The sequence below is a fragment of the Sarcophilus harrisii genome, chromosome 4 (genome assembly GCF_902635505.1).
Source record: "Sarcophilus harrisii chromosome 4, mSarHar1.11, whole genome shotgun sequence".
Classification (NCBI taxonomy): domain Eukaryota; kingdom Metazoa; phylum Chordata; class Mammalia; order Dasyuromorphia; family Dasyuridae; genus Sarcophilus; species Sarcophilus harrisii.
Genome location: NC_045429.1, coordinates 288,626,097 through 288,650,066, shown reverse-complemented (window position 1 = coordinate 288,650,066; position 23,970 = coordinate 288,626,097). Strand labels below are relative to the sequence as shown.

At 38.4% G+C, this 23,970-nt stretch overlaps 1 protein-coding gene across 3 annotated transcripts in view; it reads left to right on the top strand.

Annotated features, from left to right (window-relative positions):
• KIF1C (kinesin family member 1C) overlaps positions 1-13,175 on the top strand; it is a 28,629-nt gene extending 15,454 nt beyond the window's left edge. For 2 of the 3 annotated variants that reach the window (XM_012550274.3, XM_023504091.2), the window contains exons 16-22: positions 931-1,010; positions 1,799-1,893; positions 4,826-4,909; positions 6,740-6,926; positions 7,156-7,228; positions 7,775-8,386; positions 9,133-13,175. In XM_012550274.3, the coding sequence (XP_012405728.1) occupies positions 931-1,010; positions 1,799-1,893; positions 4,826-4,909; positions 6,740-6,926; positions 7,156-7,228; positions 7,775-8,386; positions 9,133-9,816 (1,815 nt within the window). In that variant the 3' untranslated portion in view covers positions 9,817-13,175. The remainder of the gene's footprint in view (positions 1-930; positions 1,011-1,798; positions 1,894-4,825; positions 4,910-6,739; positions 6,927-7,155; positions 7,229-7,774; positions 8,387-9,132) is intronic. The other variant, XR_004233739.1, reaches the window with a different exon arrangement.
• The last annotated feature ends 10,795 nt before the right edge of the window (positions 13,176-23,970 follow it).

The following is a 23,970-nucleotide window of genomic DNA, read 5'->3' as shown; positions in this document are numbered from 1 at the left end:
ATTGTGACTCTGAATCAGAAGGATTAAGGTAGGAGGGAGTAAACTGGTTGGTTAATTGGACCTCCTCAGTTAACTGTTCTATGTCAGACATCAGGGAGGTAGAATTGGGGCAGTAAGATCCAAGCCTCATGATTTTTATTAGTCAATGCCTGGTTATCAGATCTTCAACATCTGACTAGACTCTCACTTTACCTTATCTTATGGTAGGGAGACAGTAATGGGGGTATAGAGTGCCCATGACTTCTATCTAGCCTTGGTAGCTGAAACTTTGGATCTACATGAAATCCTGGCAGCAAGAGACTGGGTGTTTGGGGATTCAGCCAATTTACAGGGCAGGGGTGTGATTCCCTTTTATATAGAGTTTGGTGCAGGGTAAATTAGGTGGTATCTCTGTAAATACTAGGAAGTGGGGGCCTTCAAATCCAGTTCCTAAGAAGAATTAGAGCTGGAGTCCTTCCCCCCCTTCTCAAATTCAGTGGTGGAGAAGGGAAAAGGGACTAAGTGTCTTAGTGTCAGTGTTGTGCACTTATCTAGTGGTAACTGAAGGGTGAGGCTTTGGTGTAGTGACATGGGGCACAAGAAGGTCAACTTTCACAAAAGGAATTGGGGTTCCCCCTCTTCCTCCCTTACCAATCAGGTGGGATAACTTTGGTCTTGCATCCTGGCTTAGTAAGTCACTGTGAACTACTACATTGTATGTGCTTCATGACTGTCTTTTCTTTTAGTCTTTGATTTTTTTCCCTTTAATCTCTGATCTAACTGTCTCTATTCTCTCATACCTTTATGCTTTGTGATATTTCTCTTAAGATTGCTTCAATGATTCCCAAGATCTCTACTCATTCTCTCATGCCTCATTCCCTTCCCTTTATCCTGTTATTCCCTGACTAGTTCCCCTCAACTCATGAAAACTCATGTCTTTCCTTTCTACAGACTCCTCATCTAGTGAACCTAAATGAAGATCCCTTGATGTCAGAGTGTCTGCTCTATCACATTAAAGATGGTATCACCAGGTAGCCGTTCTTTTCAGTCATCCTTTTTGTATTGTTAGCTTCCAGAGCCAATCACCTTTTGGGTTGGCAGGAGTGACGTTGTGATATTCTCCTTTGTCTCCACTTCCTAAGAAAAAGAACTACTTAAGATAACACATGTCTTTGGAAATGAAGCCCTTAATAATCCTCAGGCACTCTACCTTACCCATATATGAACTCATTTTTCTAATCTGCTTTTGAATTTGTTATCCAGGCTTAAGGAAGAAATTCAATTAAATATAAGACTGCAGGTCCCAAATCTAGCCCTAGCAGGTCTCTTCCTATCCCTGTGCTCTTTATATAGTTACAGATTATCCCTGAGCAAAGTGCCCTCATGGTTAGTTGTTTTGGGAACCCCAGACATGGGAGAAAAAGGAGGCAGGTTCAGATTCTCTACATTATTAATGGCAAAAGGTCTAGTTTCTTTTCCTTTTCCACTTATGTTTCATGTTTTCTTCCTGGGAATTCTTTTTCCCTTTCAGACCATTTTTTTTTTTTGGCATTAATTTAATTTAATTTAATCTGATCCACTTGAATAGAAATGTAAAAATGTAAAAAAGGTAAACAAGAATTTTGGGATGGGGGAAAAAGGTAAAGGGAAAGAGTATAATAGATCTCATCCCTTGGAATGACCCTGCGTTCCAGTACCAACAGAGGGGTTTAATTTTTTCTGAAAGTACTCCTTTGCCTTAGCTGGGATTCTGGTATTTTCAAAGATTTCTTCCCTGTCACCATAACCTACCTACCATTTCCCCCTCTTTCCCTCCTAGAGTAGGCCAAGTAGATGTGGATATCAAACTGACTGGGCAGTTCATCTTAGAGAAGCACTGTATATTTCGGAGCCTCACTCAGCCTGATGGAGAAGGTAACGGGAGTCTGGGCTGAGCAGGGAGATGGGACATATCATATACTCAATACCCAGTGAATTTAGCACTTTTTGCCAGTGCTGTGAGGGTAAATGTTTAATGGAGAGATAATAGTTCTAGGCCTCTGGTGACCTGAGGAAGAGAGACAAGATGTATACTTTAGAAACATGCATACTTTAGAAACATATATCAACATATCAAAAAATAAAGGTCAGTGCAAGTCAAGATACTCAGCAGGTCATATCAGGTTTGCTGCTACCCTGTGTATTACTTTGAACATCTATAAAATTAGAAGATTAGACTAGGTGATCTTTAAGGAATCTCCTAGCTCTGCCATCCTCTAATTTTGCCAATAATAATAATAATATGAATAATTTGGGGCAGTGTTATCCAAAGAAAATTTTGAAGAATAGAGAATTGGATGGAGAGGAAGTCAGATCAATATCACTTTTTCAGTTTCCCCAGGAGGCAGGAGTACCATCAAGGTATATTTTGGGAATGTGTTTGTTTTTAGTAGAAGTTGCTTTTCTTTGGCTTTTTAAGAAAGACTTCTGGGAATTTTCATCTTCTAGAGTAACTGTAAGTAGTGAGGACTTTGGGGAATTATGGACTCTATGAGCATGAACCAAAGTTTTCAGAGAGACTTCTCAGCTTGTTTTCTATAGAAACAGAGGTTCTCTATAGGTTGTGATAGCATCCAGGCTAGCTTTGGGGAAATAGTGGGTCCACATGCAGTCAGGTCAAGTTAAGTGAATAGCAGATCAACTAGGAGAACAGGGAAGGGGAACCTCATGTATTGTGACCTCAAGAGAGCTATTTCCTGCTCTGGAGTTAAGGGGAGGAGGAACATGTAGTTTTTGGTTTTTTTTGTTTTTTCTTCTCCCAACACTCCCAGGATTGGTTTTTGAATCACAGTTCATTATATAAAATTCATGCCTAGGTTTAACAGATTGATATTTCTTTTTAATATTTAATTGGTGCTTTTTAAAAACTTTTTTCTTTTTTTTTTTTAGCCATAATCTTTTCAGTGATTTTTCTGATGCTCACTCTAATTAATTTCTGTCTTATAATAAGTACAATTGAGCCAAACAAATTACTATAGTGATCACGTCTAAAATTTTGTGTGTCTTACTTTGCATTTCAGGTCATCTGAAGCATGATACTTCACAGTCTGTCTCAGGGAGTTAGTAAGACTTGGTCACCCTAGCAAGTTAATGTGGTTTATTCTGACTTAGTTCAATTCTTCGGGCAGCTGTGAGGTTGAACTTAAGTCACTTGCTGAATTTCTGTTAGATATCTGTCTAGCACAGTGCTAAGACATTCAGGCAGGTGACAGGGACAAAGTATGGCCTGGGAGCAGCATACAAGTGCGTGAAAAATAAGTCAGTAATAATGTAAGGTTGTATCTAAAGTGTTGAGTGGTATGGGGAGATAGAGGAATTCAGAGAAAGAGGGAAACAATATGCATCATAGGATTTGAGGTGGAAAAGACTTAGCACTGTCACCTAGACCAGGGGTGTTCACTTCAAAAAGAAACAGATCCTATAAAACCATAAATGCACATAATCGCTATTGTGTTGTAATTTTTCTTTATTTTTGTAGACATTTCCCAATTACATTTTAATCACTCTGGACTTTTGAGTGCTGCATGTGGCCCAAGATAATTTGGCACCTTTGGTCTAGGGTAAACTCTGCATTTTACAATTGGTTTACAGATGGGTTTGGAGATAAAGTAATTAGTACCAGATTCAAATCCAGGTCTTTCTGATTCCTTCAGATCCAGTGTTCTTTTCATTACATTGCATTGCAGACCCAACAGTGGTCATCTTCTAACCAGCCTGATGCTCTGAAGGCACCTGGGAACCAGCTAGCCCTGCATAGATGTACTTCATTTTGGAACATAGGATTGAGTGATGCTAGTTTTTCCCCCAGGTTGTCAGAGTGCCCTAAGCTTCCTTCAGCACAGATCATATCTCTTGGAGGGAACTTTGTCTCCAGGTTGTCCAAAGAACTCTTCCCCTCTACACCCTACCATACCTATCAGGAATTTCTCCCCTTCTCCTCCATTCCCCCCTAACTCAGATCAGGTCAGCTTTTTCCAGATCTCCCTCAATCCCACTATAAAAACAGGCACGCACACATACACTCAATCTTAACAGAACCTCCACTTTAGCGCCTATTTCCTATCAACAGTACCTAGGTCCAGCCCTCATCATATACTTCATGGCATTTCAGGAGGGAATGGGGAGAATCCTGAGCAAATTGAACTGGAGAAGAACTGAGTATGATGTCTAGGAAACAAAGGAGAAGCAAAGAATTCAGTGAGGAAGAATAGGGGAGAAGCAAATTATGAGAGCCAGACTGAAGGCCTTGGACTTTATTCTAAGGAGAGTTGGGATCCAGTAAAGGCTATTGAACAGGGAAATTATCTGATGGAAGTTGTAGATGAAGATGATGAGTCAGGCAGTTCTTTGGAGGATGAATTATAGTAGGGTATAAGTTAGGAGCCTGTTAAAACAAAGGTAAAACTGTGTAGATGATGAAAATGGAAATGGGGAGGGTTGAATGAAAAGATTGGAGGTCAAAGTGACTGACTAGAGTTGTCTCCTGTCGACTTTTCAGACAGTGATAGTGGTAGTGACTGAGGAGGTCCACAACAAAGGCAATTGAATTAGGACTAACGGTTATTTTATTCTTCTCTTTGTGCTGCCGCCAGCGGGGCCAATCCATCCCCCACAGGTAGGGGGAGAGGCATTGTGAGCTTGAGAGTGTGTGTCTGAGTTTGTGTGATTGAACATTTGAAAATCTCATTGACTAGGAATTCTAGGGGAGCTAGGAGGAGGGTGGGACAGTAGAAGCAGGCAGTTACAGCATACAAGCCCATAGGCACCCTCTCCACCTTGACTTTTCTTTTTTTCTTTTTCTTTCCAGTTGTGGTGACTCTGGAGCCCTTTGAAGGAGCTGAGACATATGTAAATGGGAACCCTGTGACCCAGCCACTGGTGCTAAGATCAGGTAGAAGGATCTCAGGGTGGGGGTTTCTGGTATTGGATGAGCCTGAGGAGATTGCCAGAGGCATGGAAATGAAGTAATAGAATCTAAGAGTTAGAAAACACTTTGAGAATCTCCAGTGAGACGGAACCCAGAACTACCGAGGCAAACCATTTCTCTTTGGGAACAGTTATAATTAATCATTTTCATGTCACTGCAACTTTCACCCAAGAATCCTAGTTCTTCTCCCTGGAGTCCAGTAGATCTTTCATTTAAATTACTTGAAAACAATTGTTATGGCCCTTTTAAGTTTTCTCTTTTTCTACAAACAATCCTTGTGTAGTAAAGGAGTGGTACCACATACCCTTCTCTCTCTCTAGGCTGTTTCCTTCACCCACTCTATATTCATGTTGTCAGGTTAAGAGTTTTATAAGGTGGACAGTTCAGGCTCTTAGGGATAACCATGGTGTGGGGAAACAGTAGCTCCCATACCCCAATAAGGGTTTAAATAAAGTAAATATTTTAAATAAAATTGGTTTTAAATAAATTGGAAAAACCTATGTACCTTGGACTAAGGGCAAACAATCTGCACCATGCATGGACTGCATTAAGTTGCTTCACTTAACTTAGTTCCAACCATGTCATTGAACCAAAACTGCACACTCCAAATTTACCAATGATCTATTAATTGCTAAATTTCCAATTTCTCAGTCTTCATCCTCCTTGACCTTTTCTAAAGCCTTTGACTGTTAGTCACCCTCTTCTTGATGCTCTCTTATTTCTAAGATGTTGGGACATCTCTTTATCCTGGTTCTTTTCCTACATATCTGATCGTTCCTCCTTTTTCTTTGCTGGGTCTTTATCCAAGTTACACTTAATAACCATGAGTGCCCCACAGAGTTCTGTCTTGAGCCACCTTTTCTTCTCTCTTTGTACTATTTTACTTGGTGATCAATTCCCATTTGCTCAGTTTTCATCTCCGTACTGATGATTCTCAGCTTTGCTTATTCAATCCTAGTCTCTGCTGATCTCCTTTCTCACATAAAAATTGTCCTTCAGTTGTTGTCCTTCAGACATCGTAAAGTGTATTTCCAGTAAGACATCTTAAATGCAACACGTCCAAAATGAAACACATTAACTTTCCCCCTAAAGTTTAGGGCAGGGGTCCTCAAACTTTTAAAATAGGAGGCCAGTTCACTGTCCCTAGGATTGTTGGAGGGCCTGACACTATAGTCAAGTAAAAAGAAAAACTTTGTTTTGTGGGCTTTTAAATAAAGAAACTTGATAGTCCTGGGTGAGGTTGATAATTGTCCTCAATTGCCGCATCTGGCCCACAGGCTGTAGTTTGAGGACTCCTGCCCTAAACTCTCCTGTCTTCTTTATTTCACTATTACTGTTGAGGGTGCTGTTGAAGTGTGGGAATAGGGAGAGATCCCCTCTGCTTGGAAACGCAGGTCCAATGCAAAATCATTCATGAACCCTGAAATCTGTGGCAAAAAAGGATTTTCATTGTTCGTTAACAAGGAGGCTTTCTTAGTGGGCAAAACTCCTCAATAGAAGTTTGGCAAAGATGTGTTTAACAGACCCCTGTTATATGAGCAAAGGTTGACCTGGGGCTGGGAGCTGTCTGGACTAATAATTGATGGACCATCAAACAAAGATGACCAAGATCTCCAATTGAATGAAGCCACTTGTTTGGGAAGGTGTGCTTTCCCAGGGAAAGCCTGGGACTCCGAATTTCCCTTCTTTTAGAGATTAAAAGGGACACAGTTTCAGGGTTCGTTCTATCAGTACTACCATCCACTCCCCCTGCCTCTCAAAATGTTTTCTTCTTCCTTCCCCCCCCATCTCTAGGGAACCGTATTGTCCTGGGCAAGAACCATGTCTTCCGCTTCAATCACCCTGAGCAGGCTAGACTAGAACGAGAGCGTGGAGTCCCCCCAACTTCAGGGCCACCTGCTGAACCTGTGGATTGGAACTTTGCCCAAAAAGAGCTTCTAGAGCAACAGGGCATTGATATCAAGCTGGAGATGGAAAAGAGGTGCCTTTGGTGGGGGGAAGAGGGAGAAGTGTGCCTTAGTATCTGCTCCCCTCCCTTCTGCTCTGATACCATTCTTTTCTTAGGGGGTCCAGACACTGACTCTTTTTTCAACTCTTAATATTCTTCTCCCATGTGCTGCAATCTGTGCTACCTTTCCTCCGTAGTTGTGCCTCCTTAATCCCACAGAAAAAAAAGTGGTCCTGAAATTTTTCTTTCTCTCCCACTTTAGGCTACAGGATCTTGAGAATCAATACCGGAAGGAGAAAGAAGAGGCTGATCTTCTGTTAGAGCAGCATCGATTGGTGAGTGGGACAGAAGAGATCAAGAACTAATGCTGGAGGAGTGGGGAGATTGGCCTTAGCTGTCACGACTAGGCTGCTCTCATGATTAGTGCTAGGGCTTTGAGCGACAATATGGGTTAGGCAGAGTACTATGGGGATGAAAGTTTGAAATTAGGGTGAGAATAGAGTTTCAGGGTTCTGACAAGAAGAAAAGATAATGTAGGGGAAAAGATTAAAGTAAAAAAAATGGAGTTTGCACAAAATATTTGTTAGAACTAAAAAGGACCTCTGAGAACTTGTCCTACCCCCTCATTTTATAGATGAAGAAGTGGAGGACCAGAAAAGGGTTTTGTCAGAAGTTATATACTTAATTAGAGACAGAACTGGGAAAAGAACTTGTGTCAACTCACTTCATACTTGGTGTTCTTTCCATCGTACCATGATTACTTGCATAACTCCTGTGTGCTTGCTACGATTTCTATCTTCGCTCCCTTATGACATACTGAGACCAGTTATCCGAAGGTATAAAATAAACGCTAACCCTCCACACCTTTTTGTGACCCCCAGTATGCAGACTCAGACAGCGGGGATGACTCAGACAAACGCTCTTGTGAGGAGAGCTGGCGGCTGATCTCGTCCCTGCGGGAGCAACTTCCACCCACCACTGTCCAGTCCATCGTCAAGCGCTGTGGCTTGCCCAGCAGTGGAAAGCGCAGAGCCCCACGGAGAGTCTACCAGATTCCCCAGCGGCGGCGACTGCAGGGCAAGGACCCCCGGTGGGCCACGATGGCAGACCTGAAGATGCAGGCAGTGAAGGAAATCTGTTACGAAGTGGCACTGGCTGACTTCCGGCATGGGAGGGCAGAGATCGAGGCACTGGCTGCCCTCAAGATGAAGGAGCTATGCCGTACCTATGGCAAACCTGAAGGGCCTGGGGATGCCTGGCGGGCTGTGGCAAGAGATGTTTGGGATACAGTAGGGGAAGAAGAGGGAAGTGGTGGAGGAGGGTCTACTGAGGATGGGGCCCGAGGGGCTGAGGTGGAGGATCTTCGAGCACACATTGACAAACTGACTGGAATCCTACAAGAGGTGAAGCTGCAAAATAGCACCAAGGATCGGGAACTTCGGGCACTAAGGGATCGGATGCTGAGGATGGAAAGAGTCATCCCCCTCACCCAGGTGAGTCAGTTCTTACATCTCTGGACCCTGGAAAGTACCTCTTAGCTTGGCTTTTGCTTTTGTCCCTACTCTTTTCCTGAGGAACCTTTGTTCCTTCACTTCCATCTCTACCTAGTCATCCATCCCCCCATTGTATTCTTTCCTTCTTAGGTCCCTACCCCTTAGCTCTTGTTCCTCTTACATTTGTTCTTTGTAAGGCTCCTGATATAGCTTATACTGTATAATTAGAATCAGTTAGAAGGGACCACTTCACTACAGTTCATAGACGGCTATCCTCACAATATCATGATAGGGTGGAAAAAGCATAGCATTTAGAGAACTGAGTTCAAAGCTGGAACTATTACTTTTTAAATTACTTTTGTGACATTACCCAAGTCACTTAATTGTCTTAAAACTCAAATTTCTTTTGCAGAAGGTCAGGGGGAGGGGAGGTAAGGGTTGGACTAATGATCTCTTGCAGCTTTAAATTTAATGATTGGAGTGATAACTCTTTAAAATATGTATGTATATACACACACACTAAATATATATATGTAGCTTCTATCTTATAGATGAGGAAATGAAGGCTCAGTGGTCAAGTATCTTGTTTAGAGACATAGCAAATAACTGTTGGCACTGAATAAATGCTGAATGAACAGGCCATTCTTTCTCTGGAGTTTTTTTCTCATCTGTCTTTCAAGACTCAGGTATCCCCATTTCCTACTCATCTTGCCCTTTCTTTTCTTTTCTCTCCCTATTTTTCACAGGAAAATGAGGATGAAGTGGATGTTGAGGTAACCTGGGCAGCCTCAGAAGGGATAGAAAGTCCAGAAGAGACAACCCATGGAGCTCTTACCCCCACTGTTCAGCCCCCATCCCCTCCTCCCTCAAGCTGGGAACGGGTGTCCAGGTTGATGGAAGAAGACCCTGCTTTCCGACGTGGCCGTCTTAGGTGGCTCAAACAGGAGCAGCAGCGCCTTCAGGGGCTACAAGGCCTTGCTGGAGGCCGAGGTGGGGGGCTTCGCAGACCTCCTGCCCGATTTGTTCCACCCCATGATTGCAAATTGCGATTTCCCTTCAAGAGCAATCCCCAGCACCGAGAGTCATGGCCTGGGTTTGGGGAAAGTGGAGAGGCTTTGGCCATACCCCAGCCCTCTGAGGAGGGTACTCTTGTATCAACCCCTACTTCTAGAAGGCTTCCCAGTCCTCGACGGCCCCACAGGCCTCGGAGGAACTCCCTGGATGGAGGAGGTCGTCCCCAGGGTGGAGGTCCCAACCAACCTGAATCCCAACAGTTTCAACTCAAGAAGCACAATTATTATCCCCAGCAGCTTCAACCTTACCCAGCTCAGCGGCCCTCTGGTCCACGATATCCTCCCTACACCACACCTCCTCGAATGAGACGACAGCGCTCAGCCCCTGACCTCAAGGAAAAGGGGGCAGCTGTGTGAGGAGAGAGCCTAACTGGGGCTCCTTGCTGAGAGGAGAGATGTGGGTTGCTGCTTCCCCAGTTGTAGGATTATTGGCACAGGTAGGGACAGATGAGAAGGGCAGAGTAGGTGTTGGGGGGCTTGAGCAGGTTGGTCTTAGAGTTGGAGGAAGTAGTAGGATGCACAGTGTAGTGTTGCCAGGAGTAAACCAAAGGGAAGAGAAGGAAAGGGGGATAGGTTGCCTTAAGGCCATGTCTCCCAGAGGGGGACCTCCCCCCAAATGCTGCTAAGAGTGGGGTGCTATGTAGCCAGTTTGTGTGTGTGGTTTTTTTTTTTCTTTGTTTTCAAGTGGGGCAGGTATGATGACATAAGAGAGCATTACAAAAATCCCCAAACCAGTGGGTTTCCATGTTAAGGGGATAAGGCCATCCTAAGATTTTCCCTCACCTTCCAGGCCTTCCAATAGGTTTTCAGGGGTATGCCAGGTATAGTTGGGGTCCCACAGCATAGTGGGACCCTTCATTAAAAGGAAGCAAACAGGGAGGTCTGTGGCTCATTATTGGTGGTATGATGGTATATATGGGGGGCCAAAAGTGAGAGATGTGTAATAGAGAAAGAGACTAGAATAGAACAGTAGGAGAATCAACAAAGTGCTGTGCAGATTTGTCTTGGATGTGAGTCCATTGAATGGGCTCCATGCCTAGGCTGAACACATCCTGGGTTGCTTTGCTTTTTTTAGGGGAAGGATGGTGATGAAGAACAGAGGAGTGCCATTTTAATGAGGGAAACCTGCTCTTTACCCGTTGGAAAATTGCAAGGCATCTATAAAGGAAATTCTTTTGATTGATCTCACACTTTGATATGCTTTGGTCATGTTTTTCCCTAAAGAACACAGCCCAGGGATTATTTTAATTAACAGCATAGTGCTTACTATGATGAGTCACAATACACTGAACATTTAAATTAGCAACAAAAAGGGTTCCCAGGCAATGGGGCCTCCAGACCCATAACCTGGGTCTTAGGATTCTTACACTTTTTCTCCCAAACACTTCACTTTCTTTATCCCTTTAGGGAAGAGGAGGTAGAACTATTATTGTGAAGTTCCTGATTCAAAGCCAAGACTCAGTGTCCTAGAGTGGGGATGGGACAAAGGATTTCATAGCACACTTAGCAGAAACTGACTCCGTACAATTACTACTGCACATCTTTTGAAAGTTACTTTATCACAGAGCTTAGATTTTATAAAAGCACTTTACAGTTACACTATCCAAACATCTTGCCTTCCTAAAGTCTTATCAAGTGTCACTATCACCTCTTTTCTCATTACATTGAAGAGAGGAGGGGAGTTGAATGGAGAATGGAGATTCAAGAAATGCCTTACTGATCCATTGGAAAAGCAGCTTTCTACAAAAAGGAACATCACCCTATTATCTATATTTAATATCGAAATATCCCTTATTGGATGTATTGTCTATACATTTGTATTAATCTTTCTTGATCATATTTACATTTTCAGCCTTTGCCATTAAGAGAGTGAATGCCCACTTTAGGTTTTGCATCTAGCAGTGCCATAACTACACCAGGGCAACTTATGTTTTGTCCTCAGGTGCTCAATTTAGAAAGAGTTGAAAGCACTTAACTTTCAACAATATAGAAACAAGAGAATTAAGTACTACTTAAAGGTAGTTGGGGACAATTTTCTCCAACTGTTCCCTTCCTTCCTCTACCACAAGCAACTCAATTGAGATTTTACCACGGATAGTTCTTGGGGTCGTTTGTGGTAATTTTCTCTGGTGCAAAAATTACTCTTTTGTACTCTTGGTTTTTTGCTCCTAAACTATTTTTCAGACTTCAGGAGTTGGAAAATCTGTTTGTTTTAGGATTCAGTGATTTGATGAATAAATGCATTTCCATCCTAATCACATCTTTAGCAGTTTTAGAGATTGTCTACTTTGTTTTCGACTTTTCAATAGAGATTGATTTTTTTCAGTCCTGTCCTTATGAAAACCTTTGCAACTCTTGATACTTCACCTGACCCCTAAACCTTTTCCAATTTTACCTTGTCTCTGATGACAGCACCTACATCCAGTCTTCTAAGTGTAGATGAATATTTTAAATTGGAGTGGGAAATTCTCCATTTTGCTGTTGACATCCTTACTTGATTGATTTCTTGTTTGGCAGCTGATTACAGAGATAGTTTTGGATTGTTTAACTGATAGGTCATTAACTCATTAACTGGGAAACTTACTCTGGTATTGCACCAGACTTTACAGAAGATAAATCACTCTTGCCCATGAGGAGCCTTTATTCCAATTAGGGACACTTAACTGCACATGTAACTAACTAAACATTCATGTCTATAATGTAAGGTACTCATGGATGCCCCCCAACATTTTGTGAAATAGAACAAGCATCCTTGCCTTTTTATAGCTGGGGAAACTTACTCAGAAAAGGTGTGTTGTCAATAGTCACAGTAACCATTTGTACCAAGGTATAATTCAGTGTAACCTATACCTGAGAGCAGGGTGTGTGTGTGTGGGGACATGCTAAATGCACCCAAAATTAACAAGAAAGTACTTGTCGTTTCTGTATTTGACTACTTACGTACTTTAGATCAATGTATTTTTTTCTAAATAGCCATTTATAAATATTCCCCCTCCAACTCACTGTTGCAGGGACATTTAAAAGCATCAGCATTATAACCTGCATCCATAGTCTTCCCTTTTATCAAGCAGAGAAAACGCCAAAAACTTAAGATGTTAATGTTTATGTATAATCTTATCACTGGGGAGTTGAAATTCTCATATAGGAAATAGGTGAAACAGTCTCTGCCTTGGAAATAAAATTACAACTTCTAGTGGAGGAAGGAAAGAGGAGCTCTAGACATGGACATCTGGATATGGAATCCTTTTTTTGTATATTTGCTCTTCAGATTTAGAAATTTCTTATCCTGGAAGAAATTGAGGTGTCCAACAGTTACCGATGATGTCAAGGCTATTGATAACCTTGTGGGCAAGCAGCCAGTAATTTTGGGATTGGTCCTAGTGGGTTGTAGTGGTCACAAACTGCCTAGGAAAAAGCTAAGAACAGAACCGGCTTTCCCCAAATTTAGCATCCAAATATTCAAACACCAGGGATCAGTATAGCAGAGGAAATGGAAAGGAAGGGGAAACCACTTGTATTATGCTTCCCATAAAGATTGCCTTCCTCATCCTTTCCATGGTCTGCAGTAGTGAGTGGTTAAGGTTTGTTCCTTTAGCACCCCAAAAACGTCTGGGAGAATAAATATGTTTTAGGAGATTATGGGTAGAGGAGGGTGCTGCATAGTATGTTTTAATTTCATTTTAATTATGTCCAATAAACTATGTTGCCAAAGTACATTGAATTTGGACTTGTGTATATTATCATATGATCATAAGATTTTGAGTTGAAAGAGACCTTGAGGTCATTAAATGCTACTTCATTTTATAGACAAATCTAAAAGTAATTCGCCCAGGTCACACAGCTAATGTCTGATATTTGAATTCATATCTTTTTGATTCTAAATCTTTCCAATCCTGATTCTGTTTAATACACTATGCTATTTATTTCTCTAGCAGGGAAAGGTGATCTATGAATAGAGAAGATTCCATATAGGAGGCTAGAGACTGATTATAAATGTCCTGATAAATATTTCATACCATTACTAGTTAAAATTCCAAACCTGGTCAGCTTAAAGCAGTAGTGAATAGGAGTAGTTTATGGACTGATCAGTTTCTGGTAGTATGTGAAGATACTTGAGCTTCCCTTCCTTCTTCCCAACCTTTGTCCATTTAGAGTATCATATCCTTACTACAGATGCTCTTAAAAGATTCTTTTTTGTCTTTTGCACTTCTGAACCTTCCCAAGATATCTTGGGGTTTACTGGCTAGATTTCTTTCTAAAGGATCAGACCTCAAACTAAAATCAATCTGATTCTAATTGGGCCCCAATAGGATCTGGACCAACCCCTGTTTAGTCAGTATTTGAGTCCTGATTGTCTGAGATTGAATGTAAATAGCAATCATTTCTGCTTTGGCCAGAAACCCTGAGGGTATTTCCCTTCTCAGATTCATTTATTTAAATTTTTTTTGGACTAGAAAAGGAGATTCTTTGACTCAATTGCTACCTTGTTTTAATCACTGAATGGGTGTGGCCTCAGTCAAACAGATCTCTTGAAGACATTTACTCAAAAAGGCCAAGGTCTTTATGCAGTCTTCTTGATCTAAATCTTGCCACTGGACCTAGAGTGTTTGGGGGGGGAAGGTGAGAGGTTACCTTGCACAGCCCTCAATTTAAATCCAATTCATTTGCATGTCATGGCATCACCTCCCTGTCATGGTCCTCTTTGAGAATGAAGAACAAGAGTAGAAAACTACTGTTGGTAAAGAGCATGTGCAGACCATAAATATCAAAAACATCTCCTTCCCCCAAAGAAGTTGTCTCAGTTGACATGGAGATGTTCACTTACCTATTTGTAACTTTAAGGTTTATAAAAGACTTTACATGTATGGTCTTTTGTTTTCTATCATTTATATTTCCTTTACCCAGAGAGCAAAGAATTAAAGGGGAGAACAAGACAAAAATAATCTGGCAAACTAACCAGTACATCAAAAAGGTTGACACTCATGTCTGCAAAGAAGAGAGAATGCTGTCTTCTCATATCTTTTTTTTTTTTTTTCAGGTCAAATTTGATTCTTACAACTTTTTTTTTTCTCTTACAATGTTCAGTTTCCATTGTTACTCTTTCCAGTTACTGTTGTAGCCATTGTGTGTACTGTTTCCTTGATTCTGCTTATTTAATTTTGGATCAGTTTCTGTAAATTTTTCTCTGGGTTAAATTGCAGAGAAGATGGTAAAGCCTTGGTGGTCCTGGGGTGAATGTATGGCAAGGCTCAGAGATCCATGGGATGCATTGAAAAATATAGTGGAAAGATGATGGAAAAGTCTGGTGTTTCTTCATCTTATTAAAGGGATTGTAATTGGTATAATTGGTGATCCAAACAGTGGGGGGAGGGAGAGATAAGGAGAGAGATTCCTGTTCTGCAGCTGGAGAACTGGAGGATTTGAGGGAAATTGGCCCAAAGGTGAAAATAGAGCAGGAACTTTGTCATAGTAAGCTTCTACCTGGAAGTAGAAAAAGATAAGAAACATTATCAGGAAGATTGAGAGGAAGGGAAGAGCTAAACAGGATGGAGGAAGGCTGGTAAGGGCATCCCAGGTTGCCTGTGCTATGCTCTCAAGTACTTATCTTCTCATCTCTTCCTTGGGAGTGGGGGGAGGGGGGGGAAATGTGTTGGCAACACTATGATGGGATGGAAGAGACAGAAAGTGGAAGCCAGCATCTGGGATTGGTTGCCTTCTTTTCCCCTTCTATTTCCCTGGAGATTCAGCTTCATTTACAGATCTGGTAGATATAGCGGCTGACTGGGCTTGCAACTTCCAAGTGCAATGGGGAGTAAACAGCTTCTGCCAATGGATTGGGACTACAGAGCTTCCAAAATATGAATTTTATGGGAAAGCCACTACTGCTACCATAGCCAAAGACTAACACAGCTGCTGCTGGGAGCATGTCCTGCAGAAGCTACCGGACCAGTTCTGATAGAGGAGGTAACTCCTATAGCAGGGCTAATGAATTGGAGGGGAAGATTCTTTTGCTCATTGCTTCTCCTGATTTTACCCAGTAAAATCCATAATCCATCACTGAAATCTTGGACACAACACTATCCTCTATTCTCTTTCCTGAATCTATGGGTAAATGTGATGTGAGAATCCATGCAACCCACCTAAAAAACTGGGAGGTCAAATAAGAGATTGGGGCAGATAACTGAATGTAGGTGACTCTTTGTAGAAGTAATTAAATTATTTCCATTCATTCTCTTGTTTTTGTATATATTTAAACATATTTTACACATATTTATTTTCTCTTCTTCCCAATTCTCCCTTCCTAATTGAATATATTTTTAAAAAAATACATAAAATGAAATCATATAACAAATATTTATAATCCAGAAAAACAAATTCCCATATTAGTCATAGCTAAAAATGCATAACTTATTCTGCTTAAGACCATCATCTCTCTGGCAGTAGATGGAAACATGCTTCATGTTTCATCTTCAATTCCAAGGACTTGTGATTTATAATTGTTGATCTCTGTTCTAAAGATTTTCAAAGTTCTTTTCTCTAATGATGTTAATTGTATACATTGTCCTACTGATTCTTTTCAATTTAATAGAAGTTTTTCCAGTTTCCCCTGAATTTGTCCATTACCTATGGTGAGGGGGCTTGTTATGGATAATGAGCTGGCAAAGGATACAGAGAAGAAAAAGGCAGGTGGACTACCAGTAGGCACAATTATGATAGTAAATGTTTAACTCTGAAAAGGCTCAGACATATTCAAGTTTTTTTTTTTTTTTAATAACTTTTTATTGACAGAACCCATGCCAGGGTAACTTATTACAACATTATCCCTTGCACTCACTTCTGTTCCGATTTTTCCCCTCCCTCCCTCCATTCCCTCCCCTAGATGACAAGCAGTCCTATACATATTAAATAGGTTACAGTATATCCTAGATATAATATAGGTGTGCAGAACCGAACAGTTCTCTTGTTGCTCAGGGAGAATTGGATTCAGAAGGTATAAAAAATAACCTGGGAAGAAAAACAAAAATGCAAGCAGTTTACATTCATTTCCCAGCATTCTTTCTTTGGGTATAGCTGCTTCTGTCCATTCTTGATCAATTGAAACTGAGTTAGATCTTCTCTTAGATACATTCAAGTTTAACCTGCATCATTAACATTTTCTCCATCATCTTAGGATCAATAATCAAAGGCTGCTTTATTTTGAAGGTCTTAGTTTCTTTTCCCCTCCCTCAATTAATTGTATTTTTTCCCTAATTATACATATAGTTTTCAACATTCACTTTTATAAGATTTTGAGTGCAATTTTTGTTTCTCTGAGCCCTTTCCTTTACCTCCTCCCTCCTCAAAATGGCCTTTCTTAATTCCATCATGAGTCTTTTGAAATTATCTTAGACCATTATATTATTGAGAAGAGATATATCAAAATTGATTATTGCACAATGCTGTTGTCACTGTGTACTATGTTTTTCTGATTCTGTTCATTTTACTCAACATCAATTCATGTAAGTCCAGGTTTTTTCTGAAATCTACCTCATCCATTCTCAAATCTCCATCCAAATCTCATCCATTTATTCCTTTTTTGGTTTTAATATTTCTTTTTATTTTTTTTTTATTTCTCCCAGTTACATGTAAGACAATTTTTTACACATTTTAAAAATTTTGAGTATCAGATTTTCTCTCTTCTTTCACACTTCTCCCTCACTGAGAAAGCATATAGGAAGTTATGCAAAACATTTCCATAAAAGTCATGTTGTGAAAGAAAACAGAGATCTTCTCCATCACCCCAAACACACACAAAAAATCAATCCTCAAGAAAAAAAATTTTTAAGTATACTTTAATCTGTATTCAAACACAATTAGTTCTTTCTCTGGTTATGGATAGCAGTTTCATCATTAAGTCCTTGAGAGTTGTCTTGGCTCGTATTGCTGAGAATAGCAGTCATTCATAGCTGTGATCATCTCACAATATTGCTATTATTTTGTATATAGTACATTTAATTTTTCTGCTTATTATTTCTTATAGAACAATAGTATTCCATCACATTCATATAAACAGCTTTTTCAGTCATTCCCCAATTTATAGGCATCCCCTCAATTTCCAGTTCTTTGACACAACAAAAAGAATTACTATAAAATTTTTTGTATATATGGGTACTTTTCTGGTAAGGGACAGGCCAATTCTCTGAGAGCCTCCATAGCTGTGAATCATAACATCTGAAGGAGCTGTAGGGCAGCCTTTGCTGACACAGGTGTTAGGTGCATGACCCAGGAACTAATTACAAATATCTCACACAATTACAACATTCCTCACACAAATAAAGTTAGATTTATACAATTGGAAAAATATCAATTGCTCATAGGTAGGCCAAACTAATATAATAAAAATTATTTTTTTTTAATATAATAGAGGGATTTTAATATAATAGAGGGAATAGAGGAAGGGAAGGGAAGACTGGGAATGAGATAGATTGGAGGCAGAGGAGAGGACAGAGGTCAGACAACGCAATGGCCTCTCAGAGAAGCCAGAGAACAGCAACTGCTCTCAGTCTCCTTGTATCCTCCTCTCACATGAGGAGATCCATTTGGCAGGTCTGGGTTAGATCTCCAGCAGCCACTATCAGGTGGCTCCAGTGACACAACACTTTTCCATGTTTTATGATCTCTTTGGGATACAGACCTAGTAGTGGAATTGCTGGATATACAAGTTTATACTAGGTATGCATAGCGGTATGTTTAGGTTTTCTCCAGAATGGTTGGATCAGTTCACAACTCCAAAAGTGTGTTAGTATCCCAGTTTTCCCACATGTCCTCTAATATTTATCATTTTCTTTTCCTGTCATCTGGTGTGAGGTGATACCTCAGAGTTGTTTTTAATTTGCATTTCTCTAATCAAGTGATTTAGAGAATTTTTTCATATACCTATAGATGGTCTTAATTTCATCATCTGAAAATTTTCTATTCATATCCATTAACTATTTATCAATCAGGGAATGACTTGTATTCTTATAAATTTGATAGTTCTTTATATATTTTTAAAATGAGGCCTTTATCAGAAACACTGGCTGTAAAAATTATTTCTCAGCTCTAATCATGATTATATTGGCTTTATGCAAAATCCTTTTAATTTAATGTAATCAAAATTATCCATTTTGCATTTTATAATATTCTCTATCTCTTATTTGGTCACAAATTCTTACTCTCTCCACAGATCTAACAGGAAAATTTCTTTTGCTCTCCTAATTTGCTTATAGTATCACCTTTATGTCTAAATCATGTACCCATCTTGACTTTATCTTGGTATAGATGTGAAGATGTTGTCAATGTCTAGTTTCTGCCATATTATTTTCCATTTTTCCCAGCAGTTTTGTCAAATAGTGAGTTCTTATCCCAGAAGCTGGAGTTTTTGAGTTTATCAAACAATAGATTACTGTAGTCATTTGCTACTGTGTCTTGTGTATCTAACTTATTCCATTGATTCACTACTATATTTCTTAGCCAGTACCAAATAGTTTTGATTGTCATTTTGTAATATAGTTTTAGATTTGATATGGCTAGGCCACCTTCCCTTGCATTTTTTTCCATTGCTTCCCTTGATATTCTTCAAGTTTTGTTCTTCCACCAGAATTTAGTTATTATTTTTTGTAGTTCTATAAAATAATTTTGGTTATTTGATTTGTAGGGCACTAAATAAATAAATCAATTTAGTTAAAATTGTAATTTTTATTATATTAGTTTGGCCTACTCATGAGCAATTGATATTTTTCCAATTGTATAAATCTAACTTTATTTGTGTGAGGAATGTTGTAATTATGTGAGATATTTGTAATTAATTCCTGGGTTTGTCTTGGTGGGTAGACTCACAAATATTTTGAATTGTCTACTGTTATTTTAAATGGAATTTCTCTTTCTATCTCTTGGTACTGGGCTTTGTTGGTAATATTTAGAAATGCTAATGTTTTATTTAAGTTTATTTTATTTATCCTGCAACTTTGCTAAATTTGTTAATTGTTTCAAGTAGTTTTTTAATTGATTCTCTAGGAGTCTTTGAGTATAGCATCATATCATCTGCAAAGAATGATAGTTTTGTTTCCTCATTGCCTATTCTAATTTCTTCAACTTCTTTTTCTTTTTTTGCTAACGCTAACATTTCTACTGTGATATTGAATAATAGTAGTACTAATAGACATCTTTGCTTTTCTCCCGATCTTATTGGGAATGATTCTAGCTTATCCCCATTATGTATAATGCTTATGGTTTTAGAGAGATGTTGCTTTTCATTTTAAGGAAAACTCTATTTATTCCTATGCTCTCTAGTGTTTTTAATAGGAATGAATATTGCATTTTGTCAAAAGTTTTTTGTGCATTTATTGAGATAATCATGATTTCTTTTAGTTTTGTTATTACTTTGATCAATTGTGCTGATGGTTTTCCTAACACTGAATCAGCTCTGCATTTTTGGTATACATCCCAGCTGGTCATAGTGTATTAAATTGCTATTATCTTTTTGCTAATATTTTGTTTAAAATGTTTGCATCAATATTTATTAGGGAGATTGGTCCATGACTTTCTTTCTCTTTTGGCTCTTCCTGGTTTGGATATGTATATCATATTTGTATCATAAAAAGAACTTGGTAGGACTCCTTCTTTGTCTATTTTTTCAAATAGTGAATATAGTATTGAAATTAATTGTTCTTTAAATGTTTGGTAGAATTAATTTGTAAATACATATGCCTCTGGAGATTTTTTCTTTAGGGAACTCATTAATAGATTGTTCAATTTCTTTTTCTAAAATGGGATTAGTTAAGTATTTTATTTCCTCTTCTGTTATCAGGACAATTTACATTTTTGTAATTATTTATCCATTTCACTTAGTTTGTTGGATTTATTAGCAAATAAGTTGGGCAAAATATCTCCTAATTATTATTTTAATTTCTTCTCTGGGTGATGAATTCACTCTTTTCATTTTTAATATTTGCAATTTGGTATTCTTTTTTTAAAAATCGACTTAACCAAAGGTTCACCTATTTTATTGTTTTCTTTCCATAAAACCAGCTCTAATTATATTTATTGTCTAGTTGTATTTATTAGTTCAGTAGTTTTGTTACTTTCAATGTTATAAATCTTTTCTTTGATTTTCAGAATTTCTAATTTAGTATTTATTTAATTGAGGATTTTTTTTTTATTTTTAATTTATTCTTCTTCTAGCTTTTTTAGTTGCATGACCAATTCATTGATTTCTTCTACCTCTGTTTTATTTATGTAAACATTTAGAGATATAAAATTTCCCCTAACAACTGCTGTGGCTGTATTTCATATACTTTGGTATGTTGCCTCTTCTCTTGGATGAAATTATTATTTTTATGATTTGTTGTCTGACCCATTCATTCTTTAGAATGAAATTGTTTAATTTCCAATTAGTTTTTAGTCTATTCATGGCCCTTTATTGAATGTAACTTTTTTTTGCATAATGATCTGAAAAGAATGCATTTAATGTTTTTATCTCTCTGCATTTGATTTTGAGGTTTTTATGCTTTAATATATGGTCACTTTTTATGTAGGTGCCATCTACTGCTGAGTAAAAGGTATATTCCTTTCTAGCCCCATTCAGTTTTCTCCAAAGTCTATCATATCTAACTGTTCTAAAATTCTATTTAATTCCTTACTATTTTGTGGTTAGATTTATTTAGTTCTGAGGGGGGAGGTTGAGATCCCTCACTAGTATAGTTTTGCTATCTATTTATTCCTATAACTCACTTAACTTCTCCTCTAAGAATTTGGATGATATGCCATTTGGAGCATATATATGTTTAGTATTGATATTACTTCATTGTCTGTGGTGCCTTTTGGCAAGATGTATTTTCCTTCCTTATCTTTTAATTAAATCTATTTTTGCTTTTGCTTTGTCTGAGATTCTGCTCCAGTATTCTACCTTTACTCTGTGTGTTTCAAATGTATTTCTTATAAACAACACATTGTAGGATTATGCTTTTTAATCCACTCCTGCTTTCTGTTTCCATTTCATGGGAGAATTCATTCCATTCATTTTCACAGTTATGATTACTATCTGTGTACTTTTTTCCATCCTATTTCATCCTATTTTTACTTTTTTCTTTTCTTTTACCCTGTCTCTTTTCACCAGTGTTTTCTTTCAGACTGTCTTTCTTAATCTGCCTTCCCGTCTAGCACTCCCTGTCTTTTCTTTCCCTTTTCCCCTCCTATTTCCCTATAGGGGAAGATAAAATTCTATATTCAAGTGAAAGAGTATGTTATTCCTTCTTTGATCCAAATCCCAAAACAGTAAATTCAAATAATGTTCATCCTTCTTTTCCTCTACTATAATAGCTTTTTTGTGTCTCTTCATATGATGTAATTTAACCTATTTTGCCTTCCTTTTTTTCTTCTTACAATCCTTAATTAATTAATTATTATTTTTGCTGAGGCAATTGTGACTAAGTGACCTGCCCAGGGTCACACAACCAGGAAGTGTTAAGTGTCTGAAGTCAGATTTGAATTCAGGTCTTCCTGACTTCAGGTCTGGTGCTCTATCCACTGCACCAGTAATTTTTTTTTTAATATCATCACATCAAAGTCAATTTATATCTACATTGTTTATATATTCTTCTGCCTTAATAAAGATAAAATTCTCAACAGTTACAAGCATCATCTTTCCATGTAAACAGTTAATTTTATTTAATAACATTTTTTCTTTTCTATTTACCTTTTTATGCTTCTCTTGAATCTTATATTTGAAGACTGAGTTTTCTGTTCAGCTCTGGGGTTTTCATCAGGAATGTTTGAAAGTCCCCTATTTCATTGAATGTCCAGCTTTTCCTCTGAAAGATTATACTCAGTTTTACTGAGTAGTTGATTATTGGTTGTAATCCTTTGTAAAGGGCTGAAACTTTTAAAAGGTGTGCTTGAATCAGACAACTGAGTACTTAAGGCTAATTACCTATTTGACAATGACTCTATTAACATATGTTTGTAAAAATGGCCCTTCTCACCATTGGTGCTTACTCAATGTTTGGTGTATACAGATAATCATAGGCAAGGATTAGAGGGTGGGGTGAAACAATCTAGACTTCACTTTGCAGCAGGACGAGGAAGAGAAAAGTTAGTGACTCTGGACTTGAGAATCCAGGAGCCTTGTGGCAGTTTTGTCTGTCCCCTTCACTTCTTCCCTTAAAAGACCAAGGACTTTAATTTATCCTGACTCTGGCTGTTCCTGCGGCCTCCAGGGAGCTAGCCCAGACTTTACAATCCTTTTGCCTCTTTTGCCTTTCAAAATATATTTCAGATCCTTAAATTCTTTAATATAGAAGCTGCTAAGTCCTGTGTAGTTCTAATTATGGTTCCATGATATCTGATTTGTTTCTTTTTGGCTACTTGCAGTATTTTCTCCTTGAACCAATAATTCTGGAATTTGGCTACAATATTCATTGGCTACAATATTCACAATATTCATTTCTATTTTGGAATCCCTTTTAGAAGGTGATGGGTAGGTTCTTTCAAAGACTATTTTACCCTTTGGTTTTAGAATATCAAGGCATTTTTTTTGAAAGACACTGTCCAGCATAGCTCTTTTCAACAGTGAGGTAATTCAGGACAATTCCAATGGTCTTGGGATAAAGAGAGTCATCTGCACCCAGGGAGAGAGCTGTGGGGACTGAGTGTGGATCACAACATATTATTTTCACTTTTTATTGTTGCTTGCTTGTATTTTGTTTTCTTTCTCATTTTTTCTCTTTTTTATCTTATTTTTCTTGTCAGTAAGATAATTGTGAAAATATGTATACAAGAATTGCATGTGTTTAACATATATTGAATTGCTTGCCAGTCTGGGGGAGGGGGTAGAGTGGAAAGGGGGAGGAAAAAAATGTGGAATACAAGGTTTTACAAGAGTGAATATATATCTATGAATATGTTTTGAAAATAAAAAAGCTTCAATTAAAAAGTAAAGAAAGAAAAATGTTGTCCAGGCTCATTTTTTTTTTAATTGTCTTTGGCACTTTTTTATTTGTAAAGTATTCCATCTTCTTTTGTCCCTTGAAATTCATCCACACAAAATGAAGAATACTTAGGATCACAGAATCTAAAAGTTGGCAAAGAAAATCAAATGATTGAGCCAAATGCACACCTGAGGTCCATAGCAAATCAGACAAGTTGCCAGGTTCATTTTTTGATCATAGCTTTTAGGTAGTCCAATAATTTCTTCAGTCAATTTTGGTCCTTCCTTTTCCAAGCTGTTACTCTCCTTTGCATACCTCTCATTTCTGCTGCTAATTTTTTTTGTTGTTGTTGTTTCTCCTATTTGACTTTTAAAATCTTCTTTTGAGCTCTTTCAAGATTGCTTTTTCTATTTGAAACCAACTCATATTCTTCTTGAGGTTTTGCATGTAGGTATTTTGACAATGTTGTCTTCTTCAGAATTTGTGATTTGATCTTCCCTGTCACTATAGTAGCTTTTTATGGTCAAGGTTCTTTTTTGTTTCTTGCTAATTTGGGGAGGGTCTA